Source organism: Lynx canadensis, chromosome D3 (genome assembly GCF_007474595.2).
Source record: "Lynx canadensis isolate LIC74 chromosome D3, mLynCan4.pri.v2, whole genome shotgun sequence".
Classification (NCBI taxonomy): Eukaryota; Metazoa; Chordata; class Mammalia; order Carnivora; family Felidae; genus Lynx; species Lynx canadensis.
In genome coordinates this window covers 57,135,795-57,163,556 of record NC_044314.2, presented here as the reverse complement: position 1 = coordinate 57,163,556, position 27,762 = coordinate 57,135,795, and the positions used below count along the sequence as shown (strand labels likewise).

Below are 27,762 nucleotides of genomic sequence, written 5' to 3'. Positions count from 1 at the left end.
TATAACCGAGGAAACCCTCCCAAAATGTAGTCCAAATAAAATGAACTAACTACCTTGGGCGGTGGGTTCCTATTGTGAGTATAAGGGTCTGAGAGAGAAGGAAATCAGGAGACCACAACAAAAGTCATGGAGGGGAGACTGAAATGAAGTCAGCTTTGCCTGTAAGTAATGACTTAGGTCCTTCATCCTTCATCCTTGGCATCCTTCGCATCTGGGGACAACGTTTACCAACCTACCTGCCTCCTCTATGCACCTTAAAGCTAAGGACACTCCACTCGCTCACAAGAACACACAATCAAAATTTTGGCCTTCAGCCCCGAATAGCCAAAGTAATTTTGAAGAAGAAGACCAAAGCAGGAGGCATCACAATCCCAGACTTTAGCCTCTACTACAAAGCTGTCATCATCAAGACAGCATGGTATTGGCACAAAAACAGACACACAGACCAATGGAATAGAATAGAAACCCCAGAACTAGACCCACAAACGTACGGCCAACTCATCTTTGACAAAGCAGGAAAGAACATCCAATGGAAAAAAGACAGTCTCTTTAACAAATGGTGCTGGGAGAACTGGACAGCAACATGCAGAAGGTTGAAACTAGACCACTTTCTCACACCATTCACAAAAATAAACTCAAAATGGATAAAGGACCTGAATGTGAGACAGGAAACCATCAAAACCTTAGAGGAGAAAGCAGGAAAAGACCTCTCTGACCTCAGCCGTAGCAATCTCTTACTCGACACATCCCCAAAGGCAAGGGAATTAAAAGCAAAAGTGAATTACTGGGACCTTATGAAGATAAAAAGCTTCTGCACAGCAAAGGAAACAACCAACAAAACTAAAAGGCAACCAACGGAATGGGAAAAGATATTTGCAAATGACATATCGGACAAAGGGCTAGTATCCAAAATCTATAAAGAGCTCACCAAACTCCACACCCGAAAAACAAATAACCCAGTGAAGAAATGGGCAGAAAACATGAAAAGACACTTCTCTAAAGAAGACATCCGGATGGCCAATAGGCACATGAAAAGATGTTCAACGTCGCTCCTTATCAGGGAAATACAAATCAAAACCACACTCAGATATCACCTCACGCCAGTCAGAGTGGACAAAATGAACAAATCAGGAGACTATAGATGCTGGAGAGGATGTGGAGAAACGGGAACCCTCTTGCACTGTTGGTGGGAATGCAAATTGGTGCAGCCGCTCTGGAAAGCAGTGTGGAGGTTCCTCAGAAAATTAAAAATAGACCTACCCTATGACCCAGCAATAGCACTGCTAGGAATTTATCCAAGGGATACAGGAGTACTGATACATAGGGGCACTTGTACCCCAATGTTTATAGCAGCACTCTCAACAACACCCAAATTATGGAAAGAGCCTAAATGTCCATCAACTGATGAATGGATAAAGAAATTGTGGTTTATATACACAATGGAATACTACGTGGCAATGAGAAAGAATGAAATATGGCCTTTTGTAGCAACGTGGATGGAACTGGAGAGTGTGATGCTAAGTGAAATAAGCCATACAGAGAAAGACAGATACCATATGGTTTCACTCTTATGTGGATCCTAAGAAACTTAACAGAAACCCATGGGGGAAGGGAAGGAAAAAAAAAAAAAAGAGGTTAGAGAGGGAGAGAGCCAAAACATAAGAGACTGTTAAAAACTGAGAACAAACTGAGGGTTGATGGGGGGTGGGAGGGAGGGAGGGGAGGGTGGGTGATGGGTATTGAGGAGGGCACCTTTTGGGATGAGCACTGGGTGTTGTATGGAAACCAATTTGACAATAAATTTCATATATTAAAAAAAAAAAATTTTGGCCTTCAGAAAAATTGATCCACTCAAGTGCAAAGGAAACATACAGCAATTTCCTAATTGATTAAAAATTAGTAAAGTCCTGTGCTATGATTCTGCAGAGGATTTTGAGAGCCCACAGGGCTTGTAGTTCCACCTGAGAGTGTGCTGGTACCTTCTGCCTTGTGGAACACTTTCCACCCTATGCCTCCTTGGATGGAGTCTTGGGTGGATCACCTCACCCTCTTGCTGTGACAGGATTCTCAAGGACAGTGTTATGAGGGAGGGACTAGGGAAGTGGATGGGAAAAAACAACCTGGATCCATAGTCTTGGTACAAAGCTCTCTCTGCAGTGGACGCAAAACCTAAAACCTAAAACGCTTGCTGCCACCTAATGGGAGATATGCACTTTCCTGATCAGATGGTTCTCACACTTGGGCACTTCACTGTTTGTGTCACTTATTATTACACATTCTAAAAGCTGGCATGTCTCCACTTAAGAGGTTTATATTTGAGGGGCGCCTGGGTGGCGCAGTCGGTTAAGCGTCCGACTTCAGCCAGGTCACCATCTCGCGGTCCGGGAGTTCGAGCCCCGCGTCAGGCTCTGGGCTGATGGCTCGGAGCCTGGAGCCTGTTGCCGATTCTGTGTCTCCCTCTCTCTCTGCCCCTCCCCCGTTCATGCTCTGTCTCTCTCTGTCCCAAAAATAAATAAAAAGCGTTGAAGAAAAAAAAAAGAGGTTTATATTTGAAAAATAACTGGAAAAAAAAAAACCTAAATATTTATATCTTAGTTGATAGTGAAAATACTGAAAAAAAATTTTTTTACATGGTAGTCTGTTGTTTTTCTGTATGAGCTTACCCCCAAGGACCAAGCTTTAGCTGACGACATCCTCCACTTGGGAGACACACACAAAAAATTAGTTTCTGCTGTTGCTTCTCCCTATAGATGCTTTTTTTAAAAGATAGAATTTAGTTAGGGGCGCCTAGGTGACTCAGTTGGTTAAGCGGCCAACTTTGGCTCAGGTCATGATCTTGCAGTTTACGAGTTCAAGCCCCACGTCGGGCTCTGTGTTGACAGTTCAGAGCCTTGAGACTGCTTCAGATTCTGTGTGTCCCTCTCTCTTCTCCTCCCCTGCTCATGCTCTGTCTCTCTCTCTCTCTCTCCCTCAAATTAAAAAAAAAAAAAAGAATTTAGTTATTTTTGATTTACCTATTATTTCTTTCTGAGTTTATGAGCTATGGGTGATGGCCTGTGGGTAGGTTGTCTGCCAAAAATCTAAATTATGTTGCATCTTTACCCAAGAGAAATGATGAGAATACACATCCTTTATATGATATGAATGTTCATTGTGGTAACATGCATAATTGCTCAAAACTGGAAACAATCCAAATGTCTATCAACAGATGAACAGATATACCAATAGTATATTTATGCAATGGATTACTGGTAGTAATAAAAGGACCAACTTCCAACACATGTATCAAATGGATGAATCTAAAAATTATTTTGAGTGAAAAAAAGACAGACACAAGAGTACATTGTATTCATAATTCTACTCATATGGAAGTTAAAATCAACCTAAGGGTTAGAAATCAGCACAGGGCTTGCCTGGAGGAGGGGCAGGAGGAGCAGGAGGATAAGGGAAAGGGCCCCAAAGAGATTTCTGGGGTGATAGAAATTTTCTCTGTTTTGACTAACTTGTGGTTATGTGGGTAAAAACATATGTTAGAACCAATTGAATTCTACACCTAAAACACATGTATGTATTGTTTGTAAATCTACTTCAGTAAAAAAACATAAAAATATTTTGATTCCTTAAAAAAATGTAATTCTTTGCAGTACCTGGGTGGCTCAGTTGGTTAAGCGTCTGACTTCAGCTCAGGTCATGATCTCACAGCTCGCGGGTTCAAGCCCTGCATCAGGCTCTGTGCTGACAGCTCAGAGCCTAGAGCCTGCTTCAGATTCTGTGTCTCCCTCACTCTCTGCCCTTCCCCCGCTCACTCGCTCTTGCACGAGCATGCTTTCTCTCTCTCTCAAAAATAAACATTAAAAAATATATTAAAAAAAACAAATGTAATTCTTCTCTTCAGAGTGATTTAAGGGGCTATGGCTACTCTGAACCAAGAGCCCACTGCTACAGTAATGGGAAAAAAGAAGACTATGTTTACTGAAATTCAGAAAAAGAGTGAGATAAGCTACAATAATACCATCATGACCAAGAAAAAACTATTAATCTGCAACATAAAGATGAAGAAATCCAAGCAAACAGGCTAACAGGAGAGGAAATTTTGGAGGTACTGAAATTCAAGCAAAGAGACAACCATCTAACGTGTGTTCTAGAAGGCTGGAAACACAGAAAATGGGGAGAAAATAATGTAAAACATAACAGAAGACAGTGTGCAGAAACTGGAGGGAAAAAAAAAAGTCCCTGGATAGAAGGAACTTGCAGAGCAATGGCCAAAATGAATGCAGTAAAGGGCAGATCCTCATGATGGTTCAGAACTCCAGCACTAAATTCAAAATCAATTAAAAATGCCAAAGTTGAGGGGCGCGTGGGTGGCTCTGTCGGTTAAGCACCCGACTTCGGCTCAGGTCATGATCTCACGGTCTGTGAGTTCAAGCCCTGCATCGGGCTCTGTGCTGACAGCTCAGAGCCTGGAGCCTGCTTCGGATTCTGTGTCTCCCTCTCTCTCTCTCTCTCTCTCTGCTCCTCCCCCGTTCATGCTCTGTTTCTCTCTGTCTCAAAAAAAATAAACGTTTAAAAAAAAATTTTTTTTTAAAAAATGCCAAAGTTGAAAAAATTTGCACGGTGAACAAACAAACGAAACCACTTACACATAAAGGAATGAGATTCAGGTAACCAAAATAAGAAAAGAAAAGAAAAACAATAATATAAGAGTACAACATTCAATGAGCAATAAGAGGAATTCTGCCATAAAGGTTTTCCCTGACAGCTAAGGTCTTCTGTTAATAAGGGTCACTCATTTTACACATATTCCAATCAGGAACATCAACATGGTATTCAGAGTCTGCTGGATTAAATCCGTACGTTACAGTGGCAGCATAAAAGGAAAAAGTTAAAAGTTCATGCTAATGCTGCATTGCGTTGTACACAGTGGTACCAACCTTGGCCTACCCACCATTGGTTCCTTGTTTTGTGACTAAAACAAACTCCCACTTGTTTAAATCAAAGTTCTTCAGATTTTCTTTTCCATGAAGCAAACGCAGATGTAACTGACATTTTTTAAACAGATGGTATGATGATTGTATTTTGCAGTAAATTATGAATCAATACCAAGTGTAGCCATTTGATTTCACTCACTTAAGACATTGGAAATATACTAGATGAACTGCTTTGCTTTTCGACTAGACTAACACCTCAAATGACTAATTCATTTATGTGGACTGCACATTTTATCTATATAAGGAGTGGTTTGTAGAGTAGGTTTGTTGATGGAAGACTGAGTTGTAAGACTTGTCAATGCCCAAATTCAGTGGCATTTACAGTTCAGAGTCAAGGGTCCACCACATATAATACATAAAAAGACTATTTCTTTACTTAATGTAGCTTGTTGCAAAATAAACACTTTGGATATTAATAAAATCATAATATATTATATGAACTCTGTTTTAAAGGTTTATTTAGGTATAACCTACAATTAACTGCCAATATTTAAAGAGTAAAAGCATGCATTTTGATGTCGTTTTGAGAAATATTTAGACCAGTGAAACCATCACCATAGTCAATACAGTGAACAAAAGGAGCACACCAAAAACTTTCTTATACCCCTGTCAAACCTTCCTTCCCTCCTTTCCTCACCCATCCCCAGGTCTCCAGGCAATCACAATCTCCTTTCCCTCACTATAGGTTAGTTTGCATTTTCCATGATTTACAGAAGTTGAATCTTTTTGGTCTGGCTTTTTTCACATGGCATAATTATTCTGAGATCCATCCATGTTGTACATATTAATAGTTCATTGCTTTTTATTGCTGAGTAACATTCCATTGTATGGATATACGAGAATTTGTTCATCCACCTATAGGTAAAAATGGTCGTTCCCTGTTTGGGTCTATTATGTGAGAAACATTTGTAAGTAAGTCTTTGTGGTAATATATACTATGTATGAGTAAAATGGCTGGGTTTGAAGTAGGTGTATGCGTAACAGTTGAAGGTTGCCAGGGGTGCCTGGAGGCTCAGTCGGCTAAGCTTCTGACTTCAGCTCAGGTCATGATCTCCCAGTTCATGGGTTTGAGCCCCGCGTGGGGCTCTGTGCTGACAGCTCAGAGCCTGGAGCCTGCTTTGGATTCTGTGCCTCCCTCTCTCTCTCTGCTCCTCCCCCCGCTTGTGCTCGCGCGCGCGCGCGCTTTCTCTCTCTCTCTCAAAAATGAATAAACATTAAAATAAGGTTTTTTTAATATTTAAAAAAAAAAGAAGTTGCCAAATTATTTTCCAAAGTGGATGGACCATCTTACACTACCACCAGCAGGGCAGCAGCAGATGAGAGGGTCAGTCCTGCATTCGGCAGGTTATGTAGAGACACCTCCCTGTGGCTGTATTTGCATTTCCATAATCACCAGTGATACTGAGCACCTTTCATGAGGTTAATTTGCCATCCTCATATTTTCTTTGGTGAAGCATCTGTTCAAATCTTTTTCCCATGTTAAAAGGTGAGAAAAGACCAAACAAACCTTTACCAATGGAAAGCTCCGGGTATGTTCTTGAAAGAGAAAGTTGATTTGTTTTCAAAAGTAAAGGATTTGTGTAGTTAAGTTAAGGGAATCAAAGGTCAAATACCAGCAGGGAGCAGACTGGGGATAATTTTTTTTTCTTTTTTTTTTCTTTTTTCTTTTGGGATAATTTTTAATATCAAAAGAAATCTTGTGTTATTTCTGCAAAGAACCGGGGTTATATTCTGGGATTAAATGGGAAAGTTAAGTCAGATGATCCAAACTCTCTTTCCTAAAACCTAATAGAGTGAACAAAACATAACTAAAAAATAGGAAAAAAGATTCCCAGCAACATTCATATGAGGGGTGATTGGACAGAGATGTTCCAGGAATAACACAAATTCCTTTCTACAGTCCAACTCCCTCTCCATCAAAACTGCACTAATGAAGAAAGCAAATGGAGAAAATTTTGAAAAAGACAACTACCATCATGTCCAAATTAGGAGAGAGGACAACCAAAGGTGTGAGTAACCACAGGTGAGCTCAATACATGCACATTCAAACAAAGACTCCCCTGCACCATCTCAGCAGGGAGGAGGGAACTTATTGGGATTCCCCATTCTGCCTTTTGCTAATCTGGGAGGAAGCCAGGACAGGGAACATGAGCATGGAAAAACAAAAAAGAAAACACTACACAACCTCCACCAAAGGAGAGAAAAGACTGCTTGAAGGAGTGTACATAGAAATATGTGAGAAAAGGCTCTGGGCTGAACCGTGAATAAAGTAAACTTTCCTGGTTGTAAATGGATATAAGCTTGACCCTTCTTGTGAGGCTTGCCTGACTTTTCCCTCCTCTGGGTCAGCTGGGAGAAGAAGTGGGGATGGGTAAAAGTAGGGAGAGGGAGAAGGGAAAAAGGCACTGGATACCTGGGGTTACATGTATGGTCAGAAGAAAGGTGCCTGGTATTCACCCTGCACTGGGAAAACAATAGAAAACCTGAGGACACCTGCTTCTCCTCCAACAGATGGACCTATGACTCGATGGAACTAGCACTTATGAGAATTTTTTTAAATAAAAGAAAAAACAAAGAAACTAAATCTGCCCCAGAAACGGCCTACCGTCATTGGTTTTCTGGGTATTTATCTGTTTTTATAGAGCATGCAATTATTTGTGAGCTTAACTATTAAACTTGGGTTTGTTTACTGCTGAATGTTTTCCTATAAATTGATTAAAGGTAGATAGGTATGTTGACAGCTGTGGCTGTCCAGTCACCTTAATTATGGTGCACTGTTTTGAAGTTTTGCCTGATTGTCTTGGGGAAAAAAAATGGCCTCTTCATTCATCCCTACTCCCAACTTTCCTGCTATAACTTACCAAGGAATCACTTGTTTTCATAACTCCTGGCAGCTCTTTTTCCTCCTGGGGACCATCCAACTGAGCAGTATGATTGTCACAGGTATCACCTGGCTAATAAGAGAAACAAAAGCCATTTTTATTCAGGCATATCTGTCCCAACATGACTGTTTATTCAATTATTCATTACACAAACTCTATAAATGGATAGCCATGTGGTGATATTCAGAGTTAATGACTGACCTGTGCAATGTCAAGGGCATTTGCCAGTTCATCCACAATTATACTGATCCTCATAAATACTGTGTACTATAGCAGAAGTTGGTCTCAAGAGCAGACACTGTTAATTAATTACCTGCCAAAATCCACTTTTATTTCCTTCTTAACTTATGAATATCATGATCTGTTCCAAGATGCTACATCTAAACTAAAAAGACTAAAGTGTGATCATGTGATGGTTATGACCAATGAGATACAAGTAAAATCCTACTTGGTAGAGCATCCAGGAAGGCTAGTATTTTCTTGTTTAGGTGGATAGAATCTGCTGGCTGATGCTTCTTCCAGAACATGGACATGATGCCTGTGATGCCCAGGCATTAAATATAAGCCTATAAGCATTAAATATAAGCCCACATGCTGCGTGGAGCAGAATGGAAAGATGAAAAAGTCGGTAGATTCAGGCTAGGGATACCAGCCTCAGACTTCTTATTTTATAGGGACAATCATCTCTAATTGTCTAAGCCATGCAGCTTACTGATAAAACTATGCTACTTTAAAATCAGACTTTATGACTTTTGGTAATGACTTATAAATCAACAAAAGTAGTCAGTTTTTTTTTTTTTCAATTAAGAAACTGGAAATACAGTAGATTGATGGTCTCACAAATACACGTGACTGAACCAAACATTTCATTCCCATTCAGTGAATATTGTAAAAGCTCTGATTTTCATTATGCAGCAAGTATATTTGGAGACTATTCCAATTGTGATCGATGGCATTATAGGCTTTGTGCATATGCTCTAGATTTTTAGCAGCACTTGTGATATAATGGCATTCCCCCAAATAAGATGCAATTATTCTATTCTATGATTGAAGCAACATTGTGCCAAATTAAACACACTGGATAATAGTGAAATCATAAACTTCTACATGAAACTTCAGAAACTGTTATTTTTAATCTTGCTTTTCCATATTTTCTAATTTCCCCCAAAGTGTACGCATTATATTCATAAGAAAAACATACATCTGTTTTGAAGTGAAAACAATGCTAATGAGGCAATACAAGAAGCCAGGTCAGGACAGAGGACTGAGGGCACACCACTCCCAATCACTCAGAATTAGAGAACGGGATTGTAAGACCAGCTCCAAATGGCACTGGAAACCAACAAGGTGTACTAATAACAGGTGAGAAATTGTTAGAAATTCCTGGGGAATAAAACATAAATAACGTATTTCATAATTGCACAGATTTTAGCCTAAGAACAGCATAAAACAACACTGTTGGCAAGGAAAAGATAAATCTACAAAAAGCAAACAATCAAGTAACCTCAGTGTGAAAATTAGAAAGGGTAGGATGGGGCCCTAGCGGAACAGCTGCAATAATTTATCGTAAAATGTTTTGTCAATGGAGAGGCCAGACAGACCTCCCAAAAGCTCCCTTTACACTGAACAGCAAGCAGTAACTAAAAGCACTCTGGGTCCAGTGAACCACCTGCCATGGGTAGTAGTCCCAGATCAGAACTAAAACAGACCTCAGTATCAGGTTACTCTGGGCCACCATGAAAGACATGGAAGGGAGAATAATGGAAAAACATCAGTTTTGTCTTGGATAGCAAGAAATGAAATCATTTACCACTTCTCCCTTTGGTGTATGCTTGCATATGTGTGTGTGTGTGCGCGCACGCGTGCACACATGAGCATGCATACTCACCCGTATATACAGTGAAACTAACTTCCATTCACACAACGTTCACATACCTTACTCACTTACACAGTACCCGAAATCAACCTTCTTATTCGATAAAGAGTCCTTTGGGAAAATATCTATATCATGGCAGAGAAATCATACAGCAATGACATATCTTAAGTAATTAATTAGTCAATCTAGTCCATTAATAAATATAAGTCAATCACTAAGAACCATCAGGCACTGGAGAAAATCAATGTTAGGAAAAAGTCACTCGTGGAGAAAAAAAAAAAAACATTCTAAAAAGGTACCGTGACAAACATTCTGTGAAAAAGAATTGAGAAAAGGGAAAAGGCTTAAAATGAATTAATTTCAGAAATATTTGAGAAAATATTGCAACCATAAGTCAGGAGTAACTATAAAAATAAAGGGAAGTGAGTGAAAAAGGAGTTCTTGTCAATTAGCAGTATGACTACTGAATTAAAAAATCAATAGAGGCTAAATTATAACCACTCATGGCTAAAAGGAGAATCAGGGATTTACAAAATGACATAGACAAAATCTACTAGCATACAGAACAAACAGAAAAAAAAGACAAGGAAATATAACAATTTAAAAAATATAGAAGTTTAATATAGAGGCAATAAAAGGAAGAATAGAGAAAATGGAAATGATGAAATAATTAAAGAAATTCTGGGAAGAGAATGGTCATAACTGAAAGAAAAGTAATGTTTTTCAGAAACAAAAAGCTGAGTGCTGATCATGATTAAAAAAAAAAAAAAAGATTTCATATCCTTATGGCAGTTCAGGTTTCTAACACTAAAGATAAATTTAAGGGGCACCTGGGTGGCTCAATCAGTTGACAGGTCATGATCTCAGGATCGATGAGTCTGAGCCCCGCAAAGTGTTCTCTGCGGTCCGCACAGATCCTCTGTCCCCCTTCTTCTCTGCCCCTCCCCCGCTTGTGCGCATACATGTACATGCTCTCTCTCAAAAATAAAAACAAAACATCAGAAAAAAGATAAATGCAAAAGGCTTCCAGAAATGCAAAAATGAAAGGATACAAAATAAGATGTAGAGAGAAATCAAACTTCTCAACATTAGCACTATATGAAAAAGCAAACATTAATATTTAAAAATTTCTGAAAAATTAATTTAGGGCCTAGCACTTTGATACTCACCAATTTAGGATTTAAGTTTTTATTTTTTTTAATTCTTTTTTTAATGTTTGTTTGTTTGTTTGTTTGTTTATTTATTTTATAGTGAATATAACTTATTGTCAAATTGGTTTCCATATAACACCCAGTGCCCATTCCAACAGGTGCCCTCCTCAATGTAGGATTTAAGTTTTTAGGTATGAAAATTTAGTATCCAGAGAGATTTCTTGCCAGATTCGCTCAAAGGATAAAAGGTACAATCTGCTAAGAAGCTGTAACATTTTGTAATATGTATGATTATGCAAATTAATATTTTTACTGTTCTCTGTAGTCATTCTGCTATGTTAGCTCTCACCATCCTCCTGGGAGAAAGAATGGTACTCCCTTTCTCATTCTATAAACTGCTCAGTAGTTCAGAGCAGGGCCTGGAATAAAACTTTAATGTCCTCTTCCGTCTTACTGCTAGATTTCTTCGATTGTTCGGCACCACAGTTGCCCCTTGATTCACCTTTAAAAGGTGATAAGACCTTCCAGGAATTGAAATTAAAAAAAAATAGTGAAAAAAGGGAAAAGAAACAAAATAAGCCTAGACAATCACGGGAGTCCATGGTTAGGATGGTGTGTTAAGTGTGGCAAGTAAGACTTCAAATAAGCCTCTCTTACGTGCTGCCTTGACACCTGGTAAAAGCAGAAGGGCCATAAATGGTCTAACTACAAGCCTCCGTCCCACTCTGCTGCTCCCTTATATAAGGTCCCCTAGCAGAACAATGCTCCTTATCCAGGAGGCCAGACACAATTCCTGCTTATCCTTCAGTAGTGGCTTTCAGTTCCCCATCAGCCTGTGGAATTATTCAAACAAGCCAATCACATCCTCCCATGGGAACCACGGGGAGCCGTGCTCTCTTGATACTATACAGCCTGCTTGCTACAACCCTTGGTTATTCACTCTGTTCCCAAGTGCACCCCACATGTAGCTCTGTGTGGTGTCTGGTGTCCTCCTAACCCAAGCTGTGAGAACATGTGACAATAAATTGCTGTTGACCTTCTCTGTCCATTGTCAGGTGTCAAGCCACCCCTATAACCCTAGGGTGGGAATCCCTCCCTTACCTACAGGGTAAAGAGGAGGCGATTAAAAGAGAAGATAGAGTCAGCTAGGGTGAAACCTCATAGAAATCCATCATTTGAAAACACTAGTGTCTATTCTACCTGCCCCTCCTCTGGTGGTCTGAGGAGTCAGGGGCAGACAGAGAGGAATCACAACTCAGATCAAGTGTCCTGGTTGGAAGTAAGGTATGTAAGACTCCCTGTAATTCAGGAACAATCTAAAACCTGAGGACACTTGCTGCCAGCTCAACAGAAAAAGTAAAGACTTCTGACTAAATGGAGTTAACACTTCTATGAGAAATATAATGAAATTGGAGGGAAAAACAATTAGAGACAAAATCTACAAAATGGGATTGCTCCCAGCTCCAGCTAACCACATTCCTCCTCCAGAACTTGACCTACCCTCAGGCAACAGAGGAGCAGCCAGAACATTGGGCCACATCCAAACCCTTAAGCAGCATTTGCAAGCGACAAAGGGCTAGCCTGTATTAGGACAATTTTTTGAGATCCAGACAGAATGTCCTACATAAAGTATGTATAAAATGAAAATAAACTGTACAGAAACTAAAGATCATCATCAGCATCATTATTCATCAGATCAAAAATGGTACAAGGGTCATTCTTAAAACAGGAAAAGAATCCCTCTTCCTCTACTAGGAAGGAAAAAAAAAAGAGCTAAAGAGAAGGAAACATGAGTCATACCAGAGGAAAGTCTCTCACCATAAATTTCTGCTGCCATGAGTCCAAGTGGAGGCAGATGTCAATAACTCCATGTCTTTCTACGTCTCCTACTCTGGGCACCTCACTTCAGTAAGAGGACCTAGGCCTTAGGCCAAATGGTACACATGATGGCATGGCACTCATCTCACACACTCACACACACACACACACACACACACAGGCCTTCCACTGAGATCACTTCATTGGCAGTGATGAGCTCAGGTTAGCCCTTTTTGAAACTTTGTACTAAGATAGACAAGGTGGGCTCCAATGAAAGGTGTTTACCTCCTGTGCTAGATAGTGCACTTTCCCCACCTCCTGTTACACTTTGAAGATGCTACGGTGCTGTCCCCCAACAAAATATCTACCTGTAGAAAATAACTGAAACGTCAAGTATTTCATATGTAGAGAACTAAATTAATGTTGACAGATACATGGAGAGTAGCAGAAGGTCTTCCACTACATGTTCAGCAAAAAGAACCAAAGTTTAGCTGATGACCCCGCTGACATTTTGACTTCTGGCTGGGGCTGGAACTGCAGCTGTGGTTTTGTTACTCGAGGTGCAGACAGGCCACGGAGTTATTTGTGGATTTAACTATTTAATTATTCATTCCTGAATTTAAGAGTCTTTGTTTCCTTCTTTGTGACAAGGCAAGTAGGCATTTTGCTGAAGTTCTCCCGACTGCCTTGAAATAATTACTTTTTCTAACCTCCTTACTTTCAAGTCCCCTTGCTTTATCTTACCAGTTGACCATTTCTGCAGGGAATTGCTGATATCACTTCTTCATCCAGGATCATTTCCAAAAGAGGAGCTGGGATACAACAAAAATCATCTGGCTATTGAGAAAAATGAAAGTGCATTTTTATTCAGTATCTTCTCCCCAGTGTCATTGTGCATTCAGTCATGAGCTCTGCATGACATGTGTCCATTCACACAGACGTGTGGGGACATCCATAGATTTGCCTGCTGTGCACTGATCACCGCATGTAGCCATCCATCAGCCAACACTGAGAGCCCACTACATTCGGGGCACAATGACAGACACTCTGGTCTCTGTGGAGTATACTGTCAGCTGTTTACTCCAAATCCAGTCACCTGCCTTCCTTAACAGGATCCTGATTTTTTTTTTTCTTTTTCAGGGACTTTTGTGTCCAACTAAAAAGGGTCAGTTTCTTAGGCTCTTTTGAAGCTAAGGATGATCATAAAACATTTCTGGGCAATGAAAGGTAATTGGAATTCTACAGAGTAAGATTTCCAGGACACTAAGGTCGGGGAGACAGAGTAAGATGGTACAAGTTCCAGGACCATGGATATAGTGCTCGAAGTAGCCCGGCCAACCTGTAAGCAAAAGGATGAAGGTTGCATATGAATGACAAAATAGGAAGACAGGAGGAAGATGGATCCATGCTACTGCAAAGGAACACCTACCTTACCTTCTTAAAGAGAGAAAAATACACCTGTATTTGTACAACTCATGATTTCTTGGGTTTTCTGTTACATGTAGTAAAATGTATATACAGGTGATATAATCAAGTTTTTAAAAACAGGGTGCATGACTATATTTACACAATTATGTCAGTCCCACCTCTGACTAGTTGTTTATCAATTATGAAATTGGAAATAAATTAGGCTGACTATTTTACTCAATTAAATGTGTTACTGAAAGGAACGTTTGATTCACATCTTCTAAATATTAGAAACAAATGTATTTGGGTCCCAGAATTCTGCTCATGATGAACAGTACTGCAGATCCTGTCACATACATCCAGAGGCTGATTTAGTATTTGTGATTTAGTGCATAATAGCTCTACTAACACAGGGGTTAAATATTTTATTCCTTTACAGTTAGAATTCCACTGAAAACTTTATTTATTGGATATTTAATTAAATCATAAAATTTTATTTGGGCCCATAGAAATAGTCATTTTTCACCTTGCTTGTTCATATTTCCTAAGTTTCCAGTAAAGATTATGTACTATTTTTATAATAAGGAAAAACACATTTTTTGGAAGGAACAAATATTACTGAAGAATCAGCACAGAACTGGGTCAAGATAGCAAAATGAACATACTGCTTTCTCCTCCCCCCACAAATCACTCAAAGTGTCAAAAGAGATACCTTTTTCAAAGAGGAGATCTAGAAACCACTAAACATTTCCATTAGCAGAACAGAAATTGTTGGATGTTCCTGGAAGATAAAAAGCAAGCAAGAATGGCTTGATAAGGGTAGAGGGAAACCTCGGCCTGAAAAAAGTTACAAGAGAAAAACATATAGAAGATAAACGCTCATCTAGAAAAAAACCACATAATCAACATTGAGAATAAAGAGAGCAGTAAGGCATCCCCAATTCAGAGGCCAATGGCCAAAGTGACCGAAGAATGTTTTTCTGAACAAAGCAGCCAGGAGAGCTTCCCTCCCTCTAACACTGAACAGCGGGCAGCAGCTAAATGCGATTCCAGGATAAAACCCAACAAGTGTCCTCTTGTTGACAACATGACCACTTGCTTTGGCGGGGCGGGGTGGGGGGGGGGTGTGTCCTGGTATAGTGGTCCTGGACAGAAAGTTAAATTGCCCTTCATTGGGGCCTTCTGAAAGAACACAGGAGTATAAAAAGGCAAGTTAAGCTTGCCTGAAAAGCAAAAAAAAAAAAAAAAAAAAAGTAATTCTTTAAGATTATCATTACTTTTGCATTGATACTATATTTGTGTGTCTTTAAAGTGAAGTGTGACAGCTGACTGACACATTTCACCACTCACACAGGTCCAGACTGCTATCCACTAGGAGAGTTTTAGGGAGAAAAGAAGTCTACGTAACTGCATAGGGAATATACAGTCATTACTTATACTCATCAATCAATCAATCAATCAATCAACCTAGCCCTGCATTAATAGGAATTAACACCCAAATATCCAAAATCAACTGAACAATAGTAATGTAATGATGCCAAAAGTAAGCAGATGACCCTGAAGAAAACAGTAATTCAAGGAAAAGAAGACCACCTTGGAATTTAAGGTTTAGGGCTATTGCAGCCAAGAAACAAGAACAGATCACTAAAATAAAGAGGAAGTCAGGGGAAAGGAGATGCCTCAGCAAATTAACAATACGGCTGTTAATTTTTTTTTAATTAATGAAAGGCAGAAGTATTGATACCACCATGAATATACGATGGTATTATGGTATTACAGTAAGTTATGGATATAAAAAAATGAAGTGGAAAGGACAGCCACAGATACACACAAACCAAGCCTGGAATAACAAGAGAACACTTAAGAGATACTGAGGTTCAATCCAAACAATGCAACAATCATCTAACGGGAGTTCCAGAAGGAGATAAGTGACAAAAGGAAGGGAATAAATACTGGTTTTAAATGTTAGAAGGCAAAATGCAGAACCTGAAGAATGAATGAGCTCTCATATTGAAAGAGCTCTTTTAGCGGTTACTAGGATGAATGTTTTCAAAAGGTAAAACTGGTGAAATTGCAAGGTTCCAACAATAAACATAAAGTTCAAAAAACTTCCACATTTGTATATAAAGGAACTCACTCCTCATTGGTGGAGATACTGTGCTTCCCATAGACCAACAGTACATGAGAGAAGATAATGAATGAGTAGCTCCAAAATTCTGGAGGCAAATTATTCTGAGCATGGGATTCAGTGTGCAAAATACATTAAGAAAAGAGGAGTGTAATCTACATATCTATCTTTTAAATTACTGAATTTATATCTTCACTAGGTAAGTACACGGGGTCAGATTCACATGCCTAAGATTAATGCAAAATTACCTTATGACACTTATGATGTTAAATCTTCATTAAGAAAATGAAATGGAGGGGCGCCTGGGTGGCGCAGTCGGTTAAGCGTCCGACTTCAGCCAGGTCACGATCTCGCGGTCCGTGAGTTCGAGCCCCGCGTCAGGCTCTGGGCTGATGGCTCGGAGCCTGGAGCCTGTTTCCGATTCTGTGTCTCCCTCTCTCTCTGCCCCTCCCCCGTTCATGCTCTGTCTCTCTCTGTCCCAAAAATAAATAAACGTTGAAAAAAAAAAAATGAAATGGAAACTTTAGGTGATTTTCTATTAATGTACGTAAATGATGACAAAGAAAGAAACAGCGTAGGAGAGGATATGTGGGGGGGGGGGGAGATAGAGAGAGAGAGAGAGAGAGAGAGAGAGAGAGAGAGAGGCATATAGAGACAGGGGAAGTGAAGGAAGGGGAGACATTGAGAGAGACAGACCAGGGCTGACAGATACTTTGGGCAAGAGAAGGAGGGAGGGATGAATTGGTATTTATGCTGTCAAATTCAGATAGGAAATTTTAAAAGTTTAGGTACTTTTCTAAGAAACTTCCAAGTCTACTTGCAGAAGCAGATGCTGATTTTTTTTTTTAGGAAGAAAGTCTGTGAAGATGTTTATTAGGCCTGATAGACCTGTAAACTTACCATATTTTTTTAAAGCGCTAGATTTATGTATTTTTTATGAAGAACAATCTGAATTTTGTAATGTCAGGCTTTCACTGACTTCCAGGTGCTGCGCTTCTATGGACAGCACAAAGACGTCTACTCCCTAGAATATATGGATTTCTTTTCAACCACTCTCCCTGTTGCACACCCATTCTCTATTCACTTCAGAACCGGGGCTTCAGCAGCAAGACTGGAAGGGAGAAGAGGAAGGTGGGCAGGGGGAAGAGCCCCGGGGGAGCATTCCCTTTATTTACCACAAATATGGTCCTTTCTCTGCCTTTGCTGGAGTTAAACACTGGTTTCCTGCACCTGCATGTTATGGAGAAGTAACAGATCTTTCGTTTCTTTTTGTACTTAAAGCCCCAATGAGTAAGTGCCCACTTTATACTTCCCTTTAGGGTCTGTGGGAAGACCACTGTTTCTATGCATCTAGGAGTCCAAAGTTTTTGGAAACCTAAAGACACACTGAATGCATTTTCTTCAGTACCTGCAGGATTCGGAGAAGCTATAGATAGTTAACTGTTTTGCAATTTGCTAGGGAAGAGCAAAAATCTTAGCCTGAAGTAGTTGGAAATAGAAATAAGAAAGGAAGCATGTAGGTCAAGTTGTTAGGATTCTCTGAAGACGATCTGAGACACACATGTGAAATGACTCAGGGAATTTAAACCAGCAGGGTAAACCTTTTCTTTCATAGGCACCTTGGCCAGGACTCACATGGCTGAAGCCCTTGCTTCAAGTTGTGGGTGTTACCTTGACTCAACTACAGCTACAGAAAATCTCACTTCCAAAAAGGTACGGGTTTCAGCTAGATTGAAAGTTCGATCAGCACAGAACTCAACATGCACTGCCTCAGGTATATAATTATGTACAACAGAAGATTCTAGAACTGTACTGCTCAGTACATTAGCTGCAAGCCATATGTGATGATTTAGATTTAAATTAATTAAGATTAAACAAAATTAAAATTTCAGTTCCTTACACTAGCTACACATTGGACACACTCTAGCTACCCATATTGGACAGCACAGAATTAGATCATTTATTTCCATCACTAGAAAGTTCTCAAGGACACTGCTATTCTAGGGCATTATTAACACAAACGCAAAGGTTAACCTGGAAATGTGAGCTACCCTGGCAACTACCCAGTGTGATGAATATATCTAAGAGAAGACTGGACTTACAGATAACCTAAAATAACTCAAAGTGGAGGGTGCCTTCAACCAAGCCTCCTACCCAAATATCCTTGAAGTTTTAATTTATGTCATTATTGATATTACAATTAAACAGATAAGAAATGTAAATCAGAGTGATTAACTAACTTGCCCCAGGCAACTCTCTGTAACTGCAGAAGAATATCCAGTTTCTTTTTTCTACAGACTAATTATCCCCAAAATTTGAGAATCCTATTTGCATAGAGCCTAATATAGGATCTTGCACAGAGAATGTATCCGGTAAGTATTTGTTGCATCAATAATGCAGTTATTGATTTCAGTGATGCAATGAGTGAATAAATAAATGAGTGGTAAGGCAGAGCTAGCAGCAAAACCATCCTAGCAATAAGAGAACATGACTAACACCATCAGAAGTAAAATCTGTGGCCATGGAATTGCTAAGGGTAAGCTGGAATTTCAACTAGCCATTTCTCAGAAAACATGTGATGCTTCCCTTATGGTTTTTTGAATCACTCTCTTGCCCACTTAATTAATGTTGGCATCTTTCACTTTTTACCATTTTAATTTGAACATAAAGACTACCCTACCCACTCTCCCACTCCAACCTCCATTTAAAATTAACTACCCGAACTTGCTTAGAATACTTTGGGCCCACTTCTCTGGGGCTCCTTTGCCTGTCCACAGAATTTCCATTCAGTGTTAGATTTAAGTAAAGGCTCTGTGTATCCCATCTATAAAGATTTGCTCCATTACCAAGTAAGATATTCTCCAACTCAACCAAGAAGGAATAAAAAAGTGTTGAGGGAGGCTGCTGTAGGAGAAGGAATGATCGCTTAAGTTTCAAAGTTGTAAAATTTGCACTCTTCTGTCTGCTTTAGTTTTCTCTAAAAGAGAATGGCCAACTTTTTCTAAAATTTTTTTCACGTTCTCCCCATCGCCCCTAAATCAAAGCAAAACTTTTGAGCCAAGTTCATTACTTACAGGAGATTCGCTGACTCCAAAGATGTCTCTGACATCCCTAACAGATTGCTTGTTCTTTTTTCTCATGGTTTGGGTGTAAGTATTGTATCTCTTTTTCACTGCAGCTGCTTGGGTTCGAGTCAGCGTAGAGAGCAAGGCTTTGCCATCCTCCTCTTCATTACCCGAGATCAAGGTTGATAAACCCACATCTTGCAACCACTCTGCTTCGAGTTCCCCTTCTGTAAAATAACATTACCAAGGAAAGGTCAGAACATTCTCCATTTAATTAGATGGCATGTATATCTATAGGCCTGTGCATATCAGTGAATAAATAGTAAACACTATATTAAGACCAATCTTGGACCCTGAGGGCAAGTTAGGTGAAATAAATCAGACAGAGAAAGACAAACACCATATACCACTTCTATGTGAAATCTTTAAAACACACACACACACACACACACACACACACACACACAAGCTCACAGATACAGAGGTAGGTGAAATGAGTGAAGGGAGCAAAAGGTACAAACTTCCAGTTATAAAATAAGTTAAGTCATGAGAATGTCATGTACAGCATGGTGACAATAACAGTTAATAATACTGTACTGCATATTTGAAAGTTGCTAAGACAGTAGATCTTAAACACTGTCATTGTAAGAAAAAAAATTCTGTAACTATGGTGATGGATATAAACAAGACTTATTGTGGTGATCACTCTGCAATGTATACAGATATCGAATCATTATGTTGTACACCTGAAACTAATGTTATATGTCGACTACACCTCAATTAAAAAAAAACACCATCCTTTTTTCCAGGGTAATTGTGGGAAAGACCTATAGGAATTAATGAAAAGTCTGTATGATATTTTTTAAGTAAGTCAAATTTTAAAGTATTTTCTGAGAGAGTAAGGTTAATTGGCATATTTAGTAAGGTAATTTTTCTTGCCAGAAAGTTAAATATAAGCCATATCTGGACTCCCAATTTCAAACAATGATAAAATATGAATACTTAAACTAAAACCATAATAGAATAAGAATGGCTTAGTGGGGTAGGAAAAGGTTTTTCAATCACTCAAATGCTGGTTCAAATCCCAATGACACCATTTACTAGGCAAACAGCTTTGGAAAGTTTTTAGATATCTCTAGGCTTCTGTTTTGTTGGCAAAATGGAGGTAACAAGATGTACTAGGTGGCTATGATGATGGTTGTATCAATTTATTCATGATAGATGGCAAAGAATCTGGAACAGAGCATGAATTCAATAGATACTCATTCTCTTTTCTACATAGTCTGAACATTAGGTGAGTAATCTTTCCTTTTTTTTCAGAAGTCAATTAAAAAGTTTAAAATTCATCATAATGAGGGTTAACTGATATTGAAAATTACATGTGCAGAAATAAAAAAAATTAAGAATAACAACATCATGGAACAGAAAATCCACTACAGATACATTTCCGGGAACTATGCTAAACAGGCATTACCTGAATGAGATTTGTTTAAAGAGCAGATCAAATTGATTTGCAAATATCCTGTCAAATCATCAGTCTAAGAGGCTTGGACCCTGCTCACATTATTGTATCACATAAACAAAGCCTTCTAAATGCACTTTACAGGAACTTCTCAGCGAGGCAATTTTTTGGTTTTTTTTGGTTATTGTGTGTGTGTGTGTGTGTGTGTGTGTGTGTGTGTGTCTGTATGTTTATTCATTTGCTTTATAAGTTATCCCTTTAACAGAAAATGCAAAGGTAAACATAAACTTAGCAGCTCTGATCCAAAATAATAAACATTTTAAATTAGTCAGTTATGACTTGGAAATTGTCTTTTACTTAGGCCACAGATAAGATTTTCATTTTTAAGACAAAATTTACAAATACAGTTCAATATGAAAGTTTTAGAATTTGGATTTTTTCCCCTCCAACTCTGTAAGCAGTAATGAAAGAGTAGATGGAAGGAGTTAGAATTAACAGACACTGGGGTGAAGATGATCTAAATCCTTGGACTCAGACTACAGAATCTGCAGAACACATATTTTCCACAGGAAAGAAATGTCTTCGAAATCAATATTACTCCTGTAACACTGCTGAATTATGGAATCACAATCCTGTGCTCATTCCTCCAGTTACCAAATGTATAACTTTCACATAGAATACTCCTTCGAATTTCAGCTACATCTATTCAACTACCTACTCAACAGTTACTTGACTCTATCAGTCGCACACCACACTCAACAAGTTCAAACCTGAACACATATTCTTCGTTCCCAACTCTAGGCCTCTTTCAGTATTCCACATTTCAGTAAGTGAAACCCACCGTCCATCTAATTTAGCAAAGTAACTAACCTAGGACATGTTGTTGACATCTCCCTCCTTTACACACAAATCCAATATGTCACCAAGTCCTTTTTTTTAATATTTATTTATTTTTGAGAGAGAAAGCGCAAGCAGGGGAAGGGCAGAGAGAGGAGGGGGACAGAGTAGGTTCTGCTCTGAGCACAGAGAGCCCAATATGGGGCTTGAACTCACAAACCTTGACCCGAGCCAAAGTCGGATGCTCAACCAAATGAGCTACCCAGGCATCCCTATCATCAAGTCCTTTTGATATTAATTCCTTATTATTTCTCAAAAATTTCCACTTTTATTTGTCTTCTGCTCTGACCTTGGCCCAAACTACCATCACCTCTCACCTGAACTACTGCAGTTGCCTCCCAGTTTTTCTTCCCATTCTTGATTCACCCCTCCAATCCATGATCCATATTGTAACTAAATCAGACCTTTCCAAATGCAAATAGAAGCCCTTTCCTGAAAGGTCACAGTTCTTCCTTGCTCTTGGGATTAAGAATAAAACGCTTGGGCAGCCTGGGTGGCTCAGTCAGTTAAGCATCTGACACTTAATCTCAGCTCCTGTCTTGATCTCAGGGTTGTGAGTTCAAGCCTGCGCTGGGCTCCGCACAGGGAGTGAAGCCTACCTTTAAAAAAATAAAAAAATAGGCAAAATAAATAAAATAAAATCCTTCACACGGCCCACAGGACATGAAGCTGTTGACCTTTCCGGCCACAGCGTGTACCATGCTCTCTTCATTCTCCCCTCACTGACAGTACTTGTCTATGTTTGGTTGCTCAAAAGCCCCAAAAAGCCCCATTATATATTTTGTTACAAGGCCTTTGGACATGCCAATCCTTCTATTTGGACTCCTAATAATTGTCCATTCAATCTTTTAGATCTCAATTTCTATATTTCTTTCTCAATGAAGTCTTTTTTTCCTGAATCCTTCAATCAGTCGGGCCCACTGTTACCCATCCTAATCCTGCTGTGTGTCTTTTTCTTCAGATAACTTTTCCCCCAACAGACATCTAGGTATATCATTTCATTAGTTATTTTTTTCCTCCTAGGTTATAAGCTCCATTAGAGCAGGGCATTTCTGCCTTTGTTTATAACTCTACACCAATATTTTGCAATGCCTGTGAGAAGCAGGTACATATATTTGTTGAATTAATTAAATCCCAGTTGAAATATTTAATTATTCTAAGTGAGAAAATGAAGAATTCAAAACATCAACTTTCAAAACTGAATGTAGCTGTCACACATACCATTCTGTACTAAAAATCCACCTAGCTAGTAACTTTGTTAGAGAAAGATACCAAAAAGGGAATAAAATCTTCTAGTAAAATAGAGTAGCTCGTAGAGAAATAACAGTTCTGCGTATTAACAGTTATGAACTCTGAACTAAGTACATAAAATAACTATTTGAGGGTAATGGAGAAGAACCAAGTGTAGGCAGAAACTGAAAAATAATTAAATTTTGATACAAGAAAATGTACTGTGTGAGATTCGTACCTATACAACTTTTCAACTGAGTCCTTTCCCAATCCCTACATTACACCAGGGGTAGAACACAACTGAAAACCACAGTCTTATTTATTTGAAGAGTCAGGGGATGCAATAAGGGATTATTACTAGGACGGCTGGAAAGTGAGGGGCACATTCCTGTTAGGAGGGAGCCACACAGGACAGAGCTCCAAAATCTGCACAAACTCTGATCAAATCCTTAACTAAACATTAAACCAAAAAGGCATATGTGAGACTCCAGCATCCTATTGAAAAACAGCAGCCAAAAGGGCTAAAATAAATGAGCAAGGTTACAGAGAGTGCACAGAGCAGAAAAGATGGTGTTGTGAGGATGAGTCCAATCTATGAAAACTGCTATGAAATTAACTCCCTTTAGAGGAAGATAATGGGATACAGAGTCTCTGAAATATATCAACAATGTTATAATATTACATTCTCAATGATGTTACAATAGGTAGGATATAATAAAAAGGAAAACAAAAAAAAAATAGACTAATTTGTCAAGAGAAAAGGTCATCAATAAAAAGTGACTCTGAGAGGACTCTGAAGTTGGACAAGGACTTTAAGGAAAAAATTATCATGAGGGAATAATTAATTCCAGCAAAGAAATGAAAAATAGAAAAAGTGAAACTAAAAAAAATCTAAAATTCAAATTATAAAATTAAAACATATTAAATTTAAAAAATTGCTGTAAAGGCTTAATGGTGTATTAGAGACTTTAAAAGAAAGGGCTGGTAAACTTGAAGATGAAATCAGTAGAAATTATTCAATCTGAAAGAGAGAAAAATATTTTAAAATATTTAAAACAGAGCCCAAGGGACCTACTGGGAATGGTTAAGTATTGTAATATATGTATACTTTGAGTTTCAGAAAAGAGAGAGAGTAGTAAAGAAAAAAACATATTTGAAGAAATAATATCCAAAAGTTTCCAAAATTTGTTGAAAAACCAGTTAGCTTAACTAATACAAAGTAGGTCAAATACAACAGAAAACTGCACTTAGGCATCCTAAAGAGAACCTGCTGAAAACAAAGAGAGAAAATTTGAAAGCAGTCAAAGAGAACATATTACATATAGGGAAGCAACAATATGAAGGCACTGAGTCCTTATTAGAAGCAGTGAAGATTAGAACATAGTAAGATGATGTTTAAAAAATCCTGAATGAAAATAAAAACCTGTCAACCAATAATTATATGTCTAGCAAAAATATCCTTCAAGAACAAAGGTAAAATAGTCATTATCACATGAATGAAAACTAAGAAATGTATCACCAGCAAACTTGCTCTGTAATATATGCTAAAGGAAGCTCTTTAGGGTAAATGGAAAAGATGTCAGACGGATACTGGATATTCAAAAAAGAAGTAGTGGAGGGGCACCTGAGTGGCTCAGTCAGTTAAGCACCTGACTTCAGCTTATGGTTCGGGAATCTGAGCCCTGCGTTGGGGTCTGTGCTGACAGCTCAGAGCCTGAGCCTGCTTCAGATTCTGTGTCTCCCTCTCTCTCTGCCCTTTCCCTGCTCTCTCTCTCTCAAAAACAAATAAACATAAAAAAACAAAATAAGAAAAGTAGTGGAAATGTTAAACATTCAGATTTGATTTCTTTAAAAGACATATGGCTACTTCTTCCCTCAAAATTAAGTCTTAAAGCCTAAAGATATTAGTTAGAGCACAGCAAGGCAGTCATTTATGCAGAAGAGCAAGGATGTTAGCCCAAGTGGGATGAGCAGGGCAACTATGAAAAGGAGAGGGGAAATTGACAACATATAGAGGGATTAATCAAATAAATATATATATATATATATATATATATATATATATATATATATATAAAAGATAGTGGAAGCCACTGTCTAAGAAGGGAATCACAAATACAGAAGGAAAAGTAGAATTAACCTAGCTGATTTCCAGATCAAATATGGAACACTTTCAGTATCAAAACAGATTATAGTAAAAGATAACCCACTAACAAATAACACACTAAATAAACCAGGAGCCCATTCTGATATAAAAAAATAATATGGGGCACCTGGGTGGCTCAGTTGCTTAAGCTTCTGACCTCAGCTCAGGTCATGATCTCATGATTCGTGAGTCTGAGCCCCACATTGGGCTCTGTGCTGACAACTCAGAGCCTGGAGCCTGTTTCAGATTCTATGTCTCTGTCTCTCTCTGCCCCTCCCCTGCTCATGCTCTGTCTCTCTCTCTCAAAAAATAAATAATAAAACATAAAAAAGAAATAATTTGACAGCTTGATATAGAATATTTTATTTCCACAAAATATTTATTTTTTATTTTTATTTTTTTAATATGAAATTTATTGTCAAATTGGTTTCCATACAACACCCAGTGCTCATCCCAACAGGTGCCCTCCTCAATACCCATCACCCACCCCCCCTTCCCTCCCACCCCCTATCTAGCCTAAGTTTGTTCTCAGTTTTTAAGAGTCTCTTATGGTTTGGCTCTCTCCCTCTCTAACTTTTTTTTTTTCTCCTTCTCCTCCCCAATGGTCTTCTGTTAAGTTTCTCAGGATCCACATTAAGAGTGAAAACATATGGTGTCTGTCTTTCTCTGTATGACTTATTTCACTTAGCATAACACTCTCCAGTTCCATCCATGTTGCTACAAAAGGCCAGATTTCATTCTTTCTCATTGCCACATAGTATTCCATTGTGTATATAAACCACAAGTTCTTTATCCATTCATCAGTTGATGGACATTTAGGCTCTTTCCATAATTTGGCTGTTGTTGAGAGTGCTGCTATAAACATTGGGGTACAAGTGCCCTTATGCATCAGTACTCCTGTATTCCTTGGGTAAATTCCTAGCAGTGCTATTGCTGGGTCATAGGGTAGGTCTATTTTTAATTTTTTGAGGCCTCCACACTGTTTTCCAGAGCGGCTGCACCAATTTGCATTCCCACCAAGAGGATTCCCGTTTCTCCACTTCCTCTTCAGCATCTATAGTCTCCTGATTTGTTCCTTTTAGCCACTCTGACTGGTGTGAGGTGGTATCTGAGTGTGGTTTTGATTTCCACAAAATATTTATTGATCACAAAGATGAAAGTAGTAACTTCACAGGGAGAGACCTTGTTAATACCACCTGAAGTGATTCAAGTAGACATCATCATTAATGGGAAAATCAAAACTATATGCCACCTGATAGGATGCAATGAAAAGAATACAGACAGCATCATGATCTGCAAAGATGCAGAGCCTGAATCTGAATCATCAGGAAACACCAGACAAATCCAAACAGAGGAATATTCTACAAAATAGCCTATAATCTTCAAAAGCTTCAAGGTTATATGTGTATATATGTGTATGTATGTATGTATATATATATATATATATAAAAGCCCTGAGAAACCATTCTAGATGTAAAGAAATAAAAGAAACATGGCAATGAAGTACAACAAGTGATTCTGAACTGGATTCTTTTGTTATAAAAGATAATATAGGAAATATACCAACATTTAAATGCAGTCAGGATTGGATAACAGTGATGTATCAAAAATAATTTCTTGGGATGCCTGGGTGGCTCAGTCGGTTGAGTGACTGACTTTGGCTCAGATCATGATCTCACGGTTCATGGGTTCGAGCCCTGCATTGGACTCTGTGCTGACAGCTCAGAGCCTGGAGCCTGCTTCAAATTCTGTGTCTCCCTCTCTCTCTCTGCCCCTTCCCTGCCTGTGCCTGTGCCTCTCTCAAAAGTAAATAAATAAACATTTAAAAATAATAATAATAATTTCTTCATTTCAGTAGTTATACTGTCATTATATACAGAACAGCTGCACACACACACACGCGCGCGCGCACACATACACACACACACACACACACACACAAATCCATAATCCACAATCATTGGAGTTGGAGATTTTACCAACTTCCTATCCATAACTGACAGAATAGACAAAAGTGTATGTGTATGTGTATATATATTTTACAAAATTAAAACATATAATATACATACATTATATCTTAGATATATTCTATAGATCTAAAGACCTAAGGTACTTGTGAGTAACAGGGGCAATTGGCAAGTTACTTTCAAATGGTCAAATGGCTCCAGACCAAAAAGAAGGTTATTTAAGTTGTATTTGCAGTTTTTCTGTAGGTTTTAAATTGTTCCACAATAAAAAAAAAATGTATGTTCATATAAACAGTGCTGTATTGATGGTGGTACAACATGTGTAGATGTTACACACCTACAACAGTACCAAGCGCTGTTGCCTATAGCAGGAGTTGCATGCACCACCAGAAGCTAAGAGAAAGGAATGGAACAGAGAAGCTGCTGACACCTTGACTTCCAGTCTCCACAACTGCAAGAAAGTAAATTTCTGCTGTTTTAAGCCACGGGGTTTTGGGGTACTTTGTTACAGCAGCCCTAGGAAACTAATACAAACTGCCCAGTAATAAAAGGAGAGGAACTACTGATACACCAGATGAATCTCAAAAACACTATGTTCAGTGAAAGAAGTGATAGAAGCAAAACCCCAGGGCACCTGAGTGGCTCAGTCGGTTGAATGGCTTAGTCGGTTAAGCAGCCAACTTCGGCTCAGGTCATGATCTCACAGTTTGTGAGTTCAAGTCCCGCGTTGGGCTCTGTGCTGACA

The 27,762-nt window shown here is 38.8% G+C and overlaps 1 protein-coding gene across 7 annotated transcripts in view; it reads right to left on the bottom strand.

Annotated features, from left to right (window-relative positions):
* The window catches only part of ARHGAP28 (Rho GTPase activating protein 28), a 195,267-nt gene that overhangs the window by 59,782 nt on the left and 107,723 nt on the right, over positions 1–27,762 (bottom strand). For 6 of the 7 annotated variants that reach the window (XM_030336437.2, XM_030336438.1, XM_030336436.1 and 3 more), the window contains 2 exons: positions 19,325–19,542; positions 7,850–7,942 (listed from right to left, as the gene is read on the bottom strand). In XM_030336437.2, the coding sequence (XP_030192297.1) occupies positions 7,850–7,942; positions 19,325–19,542 (311 nt within the window). The remainder of the gene's footprint in view (positions 1–7,849; positions 7,943–19,324; positions 19,543–27,762) is intronic. The other variant, XM_030336440.1, reaches the window with a different exon arrangement.